Source organism: Candidozyma auris, chromosome 1 (genome assembly GCF_003013715.1).
Source record: "Candidozyma auris chromosome 1, complete sequence".
Classification (NCBI taxonomy): domain Eukaryota; kingdom Fungi; phylum Ascomycota; class Pichiomycetes; order Serinales; family Metschnikowiaceae; genus Candidozyma; species Candidozyma auris.
Window position 1 is genome coordinate 1,975,387 of NC_072812.1, and position 12,457 is coordinate 1,987,843.

At 44.5% G+C, this 12,457-nt stretch overlaps 6 protein-coding genes across 6 annotated transcripts; 4 read left to right on the plus strand and 2 right to left on the minus strand. All coding sequences in view use genetic code 12, as the record gives it.

Annotated features, from left to right (window-relative positions):
* Window positions 1-184: 184 nt before the first annotated feature.
* Window positions 185-1,462, plus strand: CJI96_0000922 (mRNA splicing protein MSL5; the record flags this gene model as incomplete). Its single annotated transcript, XM_029032281.2, has 1 exon — window positions 185-1,462. The coding sequence occupies one exon, from the start codon at window positions 185-187 to the stop codon at window positions 1,460-1,462; it is 1,278 nt and encodes a 425-aa protein (XP_028892596.2).
* Window positions 1,463-1,760: 298 nt separating this feature from the next.
* CJI96_0000923 (uncharacterized protein) lies at window positions 1,761-2,873 on the plus strand (the record flags this gene model as incomplete). Its single annotated transcript, XM_029032282.2, has 1 exon — window positions 1,761-2,873. The coding sequence occupies one exon, from the start codon at window positions 1,761-1,763 to the stop codon at window positions 2,871-2,873; it is 1,113 nt and encodes a 370-aa protein (XP_028892597.2).
* Window positions 2,874-2,898: 25 nt separating this feature from the next.
* On the minus strand, window positions 2,899-5,196 carry NUP82 (linker nucleoporin; the record flags this gene model as incomplete). Its single annotated transcript, XM_029032283.2, has 1 exon — window positions 2,899-5,196. The coding sequence occupies one exon, from the start codon at window positions 5,194-5,196 to the stop codon at window positions 2,899-2,901; it is 2,298 nt and encodes a 765-aa protein (XP_028892598.2).
* Window positions 5,197-6,093: 897 nt separating this feature from the next.
* Window positions 6,094-8,397, minus strand: CJI96_0000925 (uncharacterized protein; the record flags this gene model as incomplete). The annotated part of the gene is made up of 1 exon (XM_029032285.2): window positions 6,094-8,397. One exon carries the CDS (start codon window positions 8,395-8,397, stop codon window positions 6,094-6,096), a length of 2,304 nt encoding a protein of 767 aa, XP_028892600.2.
* A 317-nt stretch (window positions 8,398-8,714) lies between these two features.
* SKI8 (SKI complex subunit WD repeat protein SKI8) lies at window positions 8,715-9,878 on the plus strand (the record flags this gene model as incomplete). The annotated part of the gene is made up of 1 exon (XM_029032286.2): window positions 8,715-9,878. One exon carries the CDS (start codon window positions 8,715-8,717, stop codon window positions 9,876-9,878), a length of 1,164 nt encoding a protein of 387 aa, XP_028892601.2.
* Window positions 9,879-10,211: 333 nt separating this feature from the next.
* CJI96_0000927 (uncharacterized protein) lies at window positions 10,212-12,404 on the plus strand (the record flags this gene model as incomplete). Its single annotated transcript, XM_029032287.2, has 1 exon — window positions 10,212-12,404. One exon carries the CDS (start codon window positions 10,212-10,214, stop codon window positions 12,402-12,404), a length of 2,193 nt encoding a protein of 730 aa, XP_028892602.2.
* Window positions 12,405-12,457: the final 53 nt, after the last annotated feature.

Below are 12,457 nucleotides of genomic sequence, written 5' to 3' on the forward strand. Positions count from 1 at the left end.
CTGTAGACTTTGAGCAAAGTGTATCAAAAAAAAGTCTTTCAATCCTCATCTAGTTTTTTAATTTCATCACTCTCAGTAGGGTTATTATAGTACGGCTCAGAGCTGAGCATCGCGAAAAACCCCAGACATAGTAGTCAGCACTTTATCACCACTTCATCACATAGATACACTACTTCCCTCAGGCATGTCTCGACCAACTAAGTGGGGAGGTACGAAATGCCGAACTGTACAATTCGGAACAGAGAAGTTGGACACCATTATCACCGGTCACTTGACCCAAGAACAGATCGATGCCTACCAAAGATACTTTCGTGTAGAAGAGATTCTGCACTATCTACGCTTGGGAGGAGGAAACAGAACCAGTTTGGTGGATGTTTTACCTCTGAGCAGAGTGCAAAGCTTCAAGCGTGATCCATCTCCACCACCTCAGTACGATCTGAGCGGTAATAGAACAAACACTAGAGAAGCACGCATCAGAGGTCAACTTGAGAAAGAAAGAGATGTTTTGGTGGAGCTTGCAGCAACAACCATTAAAAACTACGACCCTCCTGTGGATTACCGCCGCCCAGAGAAGACAAGTGAAAAGCTCTATATTCCAAACAAAGAGTATCCTGATATTAACTTTGTGGGTCTACTTCTAGGACCTAGAGGGAACACGCTACGTCAACTTGAGGAGAAGAGTGGAGCGAAACTAGCCATCAGAGGAAAGGGCTCTGTGAAAGACGGAAAGAGTATCACTGATGGCAGAGGAGGCGCTCCAGTGGAAGACGACTTGCACGTATTGATCCTGGCAGACAAGACGGCAAAGATCCAGAAAGCTATAGAGTTGGCAAATGAGGTGATGGACAAGGCAATTCTGTCACCAGTAGGACAAAATGATTTGAAGAGAGACCAGCTACGTGAGCTAGCGGTTCTCAATGGTACTCTTCGAGAGACCAAGCCGTTTGTTCCTCCAGAAGTGCTTGGCCAGAGAAAACCTCCTATGAAAGATATCACACTGGTTGTATGTCGTTTTTGTGGAAAGGTAGGTCATTACTCCAGAGATTGTAAGTTGAGAAATGGAGAGGGTGCAAATTCTTCTCGCAGTTTCAATAGCCCGAGCCTGGGTATTCAGGAGGGAAGGGCTTCCTCTAGAGGTGAAACAGACTCCTACAGTCCAAGGGCCGAAAAGAGAGGCCGTGAAGAAGAGCTTCCTCCTTGGAAGCGTCAGAAACCGGCGACAATATCTCAAATTGGTACTCAGCAACGATCTACACCTCCTCCGCCTCCTCCCCCTGCCACAGTGTCCCAACCGCCTCCACCTCCTCCACCTCCTTCAGGTGCTAGTATACCACCACCCCCACCACCATCTGGAAATCTTCCCCCACCTCCTCCTTCAAGCGAAGCAACCCTGTCAGCACTTCCCCCACCTCCACCTGCTCTTCAATCAACCAAAACACCTCCTCCTCCACCTCCGTCCTAGTGCTCTCCAAGTTTGCAGACAATTACATGGTCCCCACCTACATCCATTCACTCTTGAAAGTGGTAAAAAAACTACAGAAAATGAAGATCAGCACTGAACCAGGAGGCTGTGTCAATACCATTTTTGTTGTCCAGATATCTGCTTCTAAATGATTTGTGGTACCTTATGTCCAGTCTGCTGATTAGGTGCGGCCAATGCGGTGCCATGCGCAAGAACTTGTCTACTTGCTAGGATGCGTACCCCTATTGAGAACTAGCAACAGCCGGTACTTCAAGTCTTCAAGTACAACTATTGTAAAATGGCTCCTTCGTTGTCACTCATATTCGGATTGGTGACGTTGCCTTTGAAATTGCTATACCTTACCTTGCAATTCTACACTGTGGGCACAGTCTTCACCAATGCCACGGCAAAGAAATCTTTAGTCAAGACGTTGCACAACGGCCTCTGTCAGCACATGGGCTGTGCTCTCAGAGTTCAGGATTTGCAACTCGCCTATGTGCCAGTGTCCAAGCTTTTACTGAGCATGTCGAAGGCCCTTGGTCGATTGCCCGGATTCAACGAGAAGTACACCGATAAGGAAGACTTCATTTGTGAAAGCCGTTGGCTCACCAAAAACATTGACTCAAAGGAATCTCCCATTGTGCTTTACTTCCATGGTGGTTGTTTTGCAATCCAAATGCTGGACAACCAAGCTCAGGGAATGGCCAACTTGTATGAAGCCTACAAATTGAGGTATGGTGTGGACCTTTCGATCTTGGTGGCAGATTATTCATTGACTCCTTTGGGTTACACATACCCTACTCAATATAATGAGGCCGTGAGTCTTTATGAGAAGTTAGTTGCGGATGGCTACACCAAGATTGTCATTATGGGAGACTCGGCGGGAGGAAACCTTGTTCTCAATATCCTCAATTATCTCCATAAGCGAAGCAAACACCAAGATGTCGTATGGCCTGTGGCCTCGATTGCTATTTCTCCATATCTCAATCTCTCAAAGCAAGAATTCTCTGGAAGCTTCAAAAGGTTCGATAAGGTGGACTTTTTTAACTACGCCATGACAAGCTACTTGGGTAATGTATATATTGGTGGCGATGAGTTTTTGCATGCTTCACCAGTGGTCAATATAGAGTTGAATTCAGATAAGGTGGACTGGAAAAACATTGCTCCAATTAAGGAAGGTAATTTACTCGTGCAATTTGGTGACCACGAAGTCCTTACCGATGAGATCTTGAGATGGTGCGAGCAGGCAGAGCTTACAAAGAACCATCCGGAAAACATCGCCATTGACATTGATGGAGTTCATATCGGTTTCTTTATTACTGAGAGTGTTGCTTACGGCGATATTGAGTCATGGCTGAATCAATATTGCGCCAACTCTATCTTGACGTTTTTGAAAAGAAAGCTTGAGTAAATATTTTTTTAGAAATGCACTCTGATTAAACGCCAGTCACTATTTGCAAGCTTTCAATGCTTTTTCGAAGTCTCTCCTTGACCAGTTCAATAAGTTGTGCCTGTGTCAGTAGATGCTGTCCCACGTTGAGAACGTTATTATTCAACAGCAACAGGTACATGCTACGCTCTAGTTGATCAGTGGGAGGCGACTGCTTGAGTGTTTCTATCAACTGCTTGGACTGTTTGACGAAAGCCTGAAGTCTAGTGCCGAAGCCTTCAGGCTCGGATGTGCTTTTCAATTTTGTCGCGAGTTCATTCAATTCACGGAACCACGATTGTTCTGCGTTGGAAAGCGGCATTTGTCTTAATTGCTTGATAGCTTCAAGGCGGTTAATTATGCTTAAGTATGCTTTCTTTGCACGGCTTTCAAGCTGCATCTGACGATCTTTCAAGTTTTTTATTTGAGAACTGTATTGGGCTTCTCTAGTAATGTAATTAGAGATCACTTTGAAAGATGAAAGCTTCTCACCATGGAAACTGTTTCTTTGCTGCTGAATCTCTAGCTTGCAATTGAGAGCAACAATGAATTTGGAGAGCTGGAACACTCTTGACCTCATCAAATCTGAGATTTTTGTCAAAGCAAGTAGATCAGACGCGTCTCTCAGGTTACTGGTAAACTTCGGTGGAGAGTTTGACATTTCAGGTATTAGCTTCTTCAAGTCCAGACACGAAATGCCGCCTTCACGAATAGTTGTGGGTGTGAACCTGCTGCTCATACTTTCTTTTGGTCTGGGATGAACTTTCTTGTGCTCGTGGGTATGGATTGGAGCAACAATAACTCCTCCGCCAACTAGCTCAGCAAGTATATGAATACCAGATCCCGCTATCGTGTCATCAATGAGATCAAAAGCATTGATTGCTTCATCGGTGGTGAATATCGACTTAGAGCACGTAAACTTCTCTGCACCCTGAGGGAAATCACTCCTAAGCTTCGATAACCATTCATTATAGTCAGCCAATAGGATTGTAGTGCCAGCACCAATTACTAGCCTGCCATTGCTTATGGCTTTGATATGCAGAGGGTTTTGCAGTTTCTTGTGATACGCCTCACTGGCCAAAACTGTGAGTTTCCCAAAGTTTAAAATGAACTTCATGCATTTTATTTTAAGTTCATAAAACTCCCAGTTTTTGTTGTATTCTTGAAGCTGTGTTTCATCATTTGTGTCTGCCTCGTCGTCTGAATCCACCACAAAACCAAAGCCTTTATTGGGCCTCACATACTTCGAACCGTCCGATTTTTTCATTGCATTAGACTTACCGTTAGCTTGTTCAGGTCTAGATATGTCGTATGTCATAGTCATGATAAGTGGGCTAAACTGAGCCAAATATGCAATCTCAAATTGAGAAGAGGTATCATTGTAGGCAACGATAATCGACTCTGAGCTTTCAGTCAGTATAATTTTCGAACCTTTGGGCACCTGCGCTAAAGGACCAATTGTGAAGCTGCCAATCTCCATGGGTTTTAAACAAAGAAATTTTTGAGAATTTGAGGACGGCCACAGCAAAGAACTCGCTTGCTCTTTGAGATGGGTCGCAAAATTGAGTTGTGTCAACAAGTCATTGATCGAAGGGTGCCCTGCAGTGACTCGAGGAGGGTATTTTGGCAATATGGAGTCGACAAGTTCCTGTGTTTCAGCGACAAACAGATCTATTGAGGCTATGGTTGCTCTGATAGCTCTCTGCTTGTGCAAAAATGGGTAGATGCAGTGAATATGACCACTTGATGTACAAACATAAAGAGTCAAAGAGCCTGGTAAGCTTGAGGAAGAGCCGAATGCTATCGAAGTGGCACCATCTTTTATGCCAAGCTCAACAAGTGATTTGTCGAATTGTTTATAATGATTGAAAGAGAAAATGTCGAAGGATTGAATTCGCAGTTTCGTTAGCACCACGATCTCTGTGGACGTACTATTAGCAGGATGCCACGTTGCAGACAAGAAGTCCTCGTCTGACCCTCCAACGACGAACTTGAGCGGTTGCCACGAAGCATTGGGATCAGAATAAGGGATGTCTTTCAAATCAACAATTATCACATGTTGCAAGCAGATCAACGCCAATAAGGTCTTGATAGGATTGAGCTTGATCTCTCTAATCTCGTACGTCGCTCCAATGTCCAACACCTTGTATGGGTGCGTTTTTGTAGTCAAGTCGACAGCGACGAGTGTCCCACCCGAAGCAAAAAACAATTCCAGATCATCCCTGTTGGCAAAGCAGGATATGTTTTTGTGAGGAAAGTGTCGAAAAGAGTTGCTACTTGCCAATGACTGTCCAAATGACGGCATTTGGTGTTGTTGATGAACGATCTTACGTATAAAGGTGGTGAAGAATCATCAAAATGTACCCTCACAGAATGCAGGATGCACCGACTATAAGCTTCTAGGGGTCCACACAACTGCAAAACATCTATCGAATTTTTGTTCAAAATGCTAATTATCAATTGATATATGGCTCAACTTGGTTGCCCATTATTAATTCCGGGCCCTATTGAGCTGTTCCCGCAGTTTATCATACTAACCTCCGTGGTGGTGAGGCCCCTCCCTATTTTACCGGGGCTCAAGAAACTCTGCTGCTTTTCACGAATAGACGACTCTTTGACGGCTCTTGCGAATTTCTCCTCCTTAGTGACAAGTCTCCTGTTTTTGGAGTTCTGGGGCACTATCTTTGAACCGGCATCATTTACTGCTCCACACTGCTCAGAGCCCGTGACACTACAAGATGACATCCAACTTGAGAATATCATCTTCACTGTATCTCTTTTCCTTCTTGCTGTGGATACTCTTTTAGTGCCATTTTCCTCCCGTACCAGGATCCCCTGTGGTGTTGGTGGCGTCGGCAGCTCCTTGGTGTGCAGCAGGTGGGCCATGGCCCACATCTGGTTCGACTTAGCACCTAGTACCAGATACCAGTTTTTGACACCTGCTTCTGGCAATCTGTTGAGGATGTTGTATTGCATAAGATTCTAATGTAGCTTTGGTCGAATATCCACTTTATGGGTTTGTAGATAATTTTACGGATGTGAAATGAAACGGGGTTACAAAGCCTATAAGCTTTTCGCAGCCAATTTACAGCCAGGTCAGAGCTTTATAAACCTTACATGAGGACAATGGGAAAAACACGAACCTTGACAATAAAAACAAAAATTGATAAATACATAGATTTGAACCAGAGCTGACCTCTTATCACCTAGAAAGGTCACCTGTACCTTCCTTGGCTTTCTTGGACCGAATGATGTCCTCAAGACAGAAAGTCTGGTCGATACTTTTCGGAACTAACTTAGCAGTGCTTTTTGCTCTTGAGACAAGAGAGACGTCCCCCTGTGTGGTGTAGTATTTTGTGATTTTGGAAATGACAGACAATGCATCTTTCTGGTACCCTTTCCGAATCAGCCTCTCCTCCTCTAACGCTTGTCTCACATCGATGTGGGTAGAAACAACCTGCCTCATTACTTCGACGATGGAGGTAGAAAGGTTTGCAATGACCAGCAGATTGCGGGGAGTAAAACTATTGATTCTGAAGACTTCATAGTAGTTTTGGGCAAATTCTGAGATTGAGCCGTGGGGAAAGGCAGGTGCCAAGGTTTCGTAAGTGTTCTTGAGTAACTTCCTCAAGGCCTCCACTGCGAAGTCGTTAGACCAACTGACTTTCTTGAGGCAATCAAGGCACACTGTAAAGTGCTTTTTACGCCTCTTGATATCGGCATTGAGGTCATGATTCAACGAAATTTTCTTTGTGAGCTCATCCTCGAGCTTCTTGTTTTCTCCTGTCAATCTCTCCACCTCGTTACGGTACTCGGCGTATTTGTCATTAGCTTTGAGAGTGACGCTTTGGAGTTGCTTTGAGGCATCTTCACCTTGGACTCTTGCCAATAGGAGCTCCTTAGAGTTTTCGCTAATACGGCTGTCCAACGATTCCATGGTCCGGAGCATATCCTCCTTCTCCGACTGCAACCGCTCGTTCTTTGATCTCATTTGTAAAGCATCGTCCTGACAATTCTCAAGTAAGTCTCCGAAGCGAGCCATTTCACACATCGAGTTTTTCAATTTCTCCTCCTGAACTGAGACTAAGTCCTCCAACTTGCCCCTCGATGCCAACAATTCCTCAATTCTAAAATTCTTAATGTCCACCGCCCTATTTAACTCTTCGTTGGAGACTTCTAATCTCTCTATTGTATTGGTACACTCTTGCAATTGCAACTCAAGCTCATGAGTTACCTTGGAAGAGATATCCGCAAGCTCTTTTCCCGATTTCAAAGCTTCGTTGCTACTTCTCAACCTGCTTATTTCCAGGTTCTTCATCTTCATGTTTTCCCTTAGCTTACCTTCAATCTCTTCTAACTCTCTTTTAAGGGCATCTCTCTCTTGCGTCATCTTTCTCATCTTGGCTTCATAGCTATCTCTATCATTCGCAAGAACATGAATCCTATTGTTGAGATCCTTGATGTTATCAGCACTATCTTTGTCGATAGCTTTAAGCTGGTGAGTCAGGTCATCGACAAGGGAGTTTTGAGTTGTTACCTCTCTCACCTTTTCTTCGTGAAGCCTCTTGAGGTTGGCGAAGTCTTCTTTGGACCGCTTGTCGAGATCTTCAAGTTGTTTGTCTCGTTCTTCAAACAAATTCCTCCAACCAGTAGCCTCCTCTTCAGCATCTTTGGCTTTATGCTCGGCGGCCCGAAGGAGGTCCTTGCAGAAGCGTGTCTCCTGGACAGCATTCTCGATTCCCGAGTCAATGCTAGCAACAAGCCCATCAAGGTCGACAGCATCCAACTTCAAACTTGAAAAGTACTTCAGATAAACTGTAGAAAGTTTGTTATATACATCTTCGCTATGATCATGATCCTTGTTTTCTGGTATTTTGTCTGACTGAGTGCCAATTTTCTGAAGGGCAACCTCGTCAACGATCACTGGGCTAGTCGGGCATTTCTTTGAAACAACCTTTTCAAATGACCCCTCGGCATCTTTTTCCCCTTCTGTCTCTAAGTCCACAACAGTACTTTTCTTATTGAAGATCAGCTTGGAAGCTCCGGTCAGAAGAATGCCCAAAAGAGTCTGGGGAATAGCGGGCTTCCCCTTGTCTTCGTCGACACTTGAAGAGTACTTCAGTGACGCTTCATCTGCAGAAGGTCCTCTGACAGTCGAAGGTCTAGCAAGCTCAGCAAAGTGCACCGACTTGCTCCTAGGCAATTTGAATCCAAGCTCCTCCTTAGAGGCAGGCTGATAAGAGAAGCTCTTGGAGCGACGCATCTTCTGAGGCTCAGAGTAAGGGTCAAAATCTTCGATGCTGATGTCGAAGGCTTCAACGCTAGAGAACTGAGAGAGATTATGTGGCTGTGGAGGTTCCTTTTCCGAGGAGGCTGCCATGTCTGTCGACAATGGTTTCTGCTCAGGAGGGACTTGCTCAATGTCGGCCGAAAGGGGTGACCCTTGTTCGCCTTGGTCCACTTTCTTAGAGGTAGAAGACGGCGGTCTAAAAATTTTTTTGAACATGAAGTGAAAGAAGAAGAGAATGGGAGGGATCTGTGATTCGCAGCTTTTTCGCAGCCATTTATAGTGGAAAACAACCAGCATAGAGGGACAAGTAAAAGGGAATGTTATACATGTGTTGAAAGCCATGACTACTTTTGGAAGCAGAAGAAGGCTTCTAGTCTAAACTCTTCCTCTATTTTAGAGGGCTACATATATATGGGTGGATTTTCTATATTGTCCCTTATAGAATGGTGTGTGCGCAGTCTACGTTAACTAGTGTCGCATACTACTTGTCTCACAGTACCTCGACTACACGACAAAAGTAAATATATCTAGACATGGGAAAGCAGTATATTCTGACAGTCACGGCGTCACACGCCCACCAGCTGGATATTCTGGGGGTGGCTATGACAGACAAATACACTGTCACGGTTTCCAGTGACGGCTACGCGGCTTTCTGGGATAACAAGAAAGACGAAGTCCACAATCCATCGGAGCATGTTGTGAGGAAATTGATAGACCCGATCGGCATTCACCATGTTGCTGCATACCAGAATATTCCCCCAGATCTGACAAACAAGGTTGTCTTGTTGGCTTTTGCCTGTTTCGATGGCTCCATCAGGTTTCGCTACTACGTCAACGATGACCTTGAAACCTTCACCGAATTACCCACCGGATCCACATTTAAAGCTAACTTCTGGACGCCTGGCTTTTACAAAGACCCAAAGTCAAAGCAGGATATGTTCATTGCCACAAAAGCTAGTGGCCTGGCTGCAGTGTATGCTTTAAATGTCAAGGATGAAGATGGCAAGATACAGATCGTTATCTCTCTGTTACTAGGCGAGCTTCACATCACAGTCAACAATGCTTCATTTCCAAACTCCTTGGGCGTGTCAAAAGGACCTGAGGGCCTTGTAGCTGTGGGTTACACTTCCGGCGATGTTGCTGTATTCAGTTTGCATGGTCTCAAAGCATTGTTTACTTTTTACTCGACCGACCTTCAGATCGCCGAGAACATAGGGTCTAGCTCAGTTCCTCGTGTTCTTGAATTCTCTCCTGGTGGTTCACTTTTGGCTGTTGCCAGAGACAACCAGTCTGCCGGTCTGATCACGCTTTACGATGTGGAGTACGGCGAGAGTGTGGGTTCGTTAACCACGTCGTCACATTCAGCCAAAACTACTGTCGGAGGGTTTGCACATGAGGGGTGGATAATGGGTCTTGATTTCAATGAAGACGGCCTGCTTCTAGCCAGTTGTGGATTCGACAAATGCATAAGGGTATGGAATATTGAAAGCCGTGAACGTGAAGCTACCATTCAGGTCAACGTCACTGACTTGGAAAACACTGAACACGACGAAAGCATAGATAGCAGTGTTTGCAGTGGCGTTGCCTTCATCAATAGAGGAATTAGAGCTGGAGCTGGTGGTGATTCCAATGAGGGTCTCTGCGTGGTGAGCTTTGACCGTGGTGTGCGCTGGTACAGAGAGGCAGGAGGGATCTGAGCCAGGCGAAACGAGATTTGAAGATAAACCCAAGGTTCATCTAGAGTCAAATACAGAGTTACTGGTGTCTTTGAACGCGACGCTAGTCTATCGCGTTATATAGATTACCACAATACTGGCGATGGGAACGGAAAAGTGTAACAAATCCAGTCTAAAGTAGATCTAATATAATTACGTTGACACAATTAAAACATAAACAAATAACATCAATTGGAAGTCTTTCTATAAAAGGCCCAAAGGTATCATCCTCCACCATCTTCGCTTCCTTCCAACGTATTCATGCAGGTGATGCTTTGTTTACATCAACCTTCCATCACACCTATTTCCACAGAGATGCATCAACTGGATGAAGTTTCTGAAAATCTAAGGAAGCTTTTCGAGAGATCATCTGAAAGCCAGGAAGCTCTTGAGAAATTGAGGCGCATTGCCCTGCAAGAAGGGCTCACTGAGCCAGAGCTAAACATGGTACTAGATATCGTTTTTGACTACTCGTTACGAAACTCTTTCAGACTGAGTTTGATCTCGGAATGTCTCGTACCAAATGGAGAGTATTTGGTATCAACTGATGTCATTTGCAGAATACTAGGTGCAATTGGCGTGTCCGAAGTATACTTCAAAGATGGAAAGCAGTTTAAGCTGAAGAGACTACCGCCTAACACACAAAATTTGCTTTTGGAATGGTTGATTTGCGGGCTGCACTTGTTTGGCAGGGCATTGTTTGTAGAGCTACACAGATTGCTTCCTTTGCTATTTGGTTTACTATCCTTTGAATACCTGAGATCAAATATCACAACTCTAATTATCATTGGGCTTTCTCAACAACGAAAAGCAAAAGACATTTTAACAGGACAGGGATTATCATCGCTCAAGCCTTGGCATGTCAAAACTACACTAGATTTTGCCGTGAGGTTCCCATTTGATTCTCATATCAAGGCTCTTCTTGCGTATATGAGACGGCTACACCCTACGTTGGACCTCCGCGGGGGCCCTGACATCAGAAGCTTGGAAATGGCAAAGTCAATTGTTATTCTGTATCCAAACCATGATATAGTGTCACGTTTGAGCAAATGTCTATCATCATCCAGTGAAGTGGCATGGGAGACCAGGGAAGTGAAGGAGAAAGTACAAAGGCTCTTTGATCTTTTTTCCACACCAGCTCTCAAAAAGAGGAAAGTTGCGGTGGAGAGCATCAATGACCTAGACTTATTGTCTTCTTCATCTGAAATAGACTCCATATCTATTGGGTCGGTCGAGTCTCTTCGGACTTTGGTCGATGAGTTTGACAAGATTTCCATGGCAAACCCCGGATCATTGTTCAACTTTACAAACATGACAAACGAAAGACTCAGGAAGTACTATTTAATTTTTCACTTGGCACTTGGCCACAACGATCTGCATGTCATTAAGAAGCTAATTCAAGCCTCTCAATTCCACGCCCTTGATTCACTGACGTCAACTCATGCCTTCGATCAAATAAGGTCTCTCGCATTGATGGGCAATTTCGATCAGATTACAGAACTCATGCTGAAAGCAATACGAACCCACAAGCTTGATTTGATTAGGTCCATAATGCTCTTGGAGGTACTTCCACCAAACAAGCAGTTATTCGAAGAGGTGCTTCAAGCATTGGAAGCTGACAATAACACTGAATATCTCCAAATTTTTTTACAGGTGGCGTCAAATGTGGTCATTAAATGGCATACCCTTCATAGTGAGTACGGATTCTTTGAAGAGGTACGTCCGATAATTTTTCATATAAGTGAAAGTCTCAATCGCATCATGGAAGTGAGATGGCGCTTGCTTACTTTAAAAACAAAAATTGAATTTTTGTGCTTTTACAGAAGCCTTCGTAAGGTCAATTTAAGCGAGATTGCCGAAGGTGATGAGCCTTCATGGCTCATACCGGGTCCTACGTTGATGTACCAGATGGTCATTTCGATGCACCCATTCGTGATTTCTGAAGCATTTGGCCTCATTGCGTTCCTCCGATCGCTCAAACTCAAGGAGGATGGCAAGGTCTTGCATTTGCGCCATGCTTATATAATGGACTCCATCAACCTTACATGGCTTGACCTGGCATTCAAAATTGAAGAGGGCTCCCATAACAAGGGAATGTTCTTAGATTCCGAATATGCAAGAAAGTTAGCTGGACTAAACTTCTTCACATACTCCGATCTTATGGAGCTCAAGAGCATTGGAAGCTTGTCTCACAGTCCTGGCTTCTCATACCTTGTTGCTGAAATATTATGGATCCTCGAAGATGAAGCTGAGGATATTACAATCAGGCATCCAGGTCCTCTTTCTGCCAATTCAGTGGCTCAATTACAACAGACTCCAGACGCACAATGGCTCAAGAAGAGTTACTCGGAAATCAAAGTGAGCATACTAAATAAGCTCGATACTCTTGGATACTCCGGGCTCTGTGATCTCCTATTCTCTTCATTAAGGCCGTTGGCTTATTTACGTGAAAGAGGCAAAGTGCAAAGCAAAGGTCGAAGTAGATCCCAGAGCAGGGAACCGGTATAGGTGGCTGCGAAAAAGAAGCAGTACAAGAGACGATATTCCTGCACTGCGCGCTT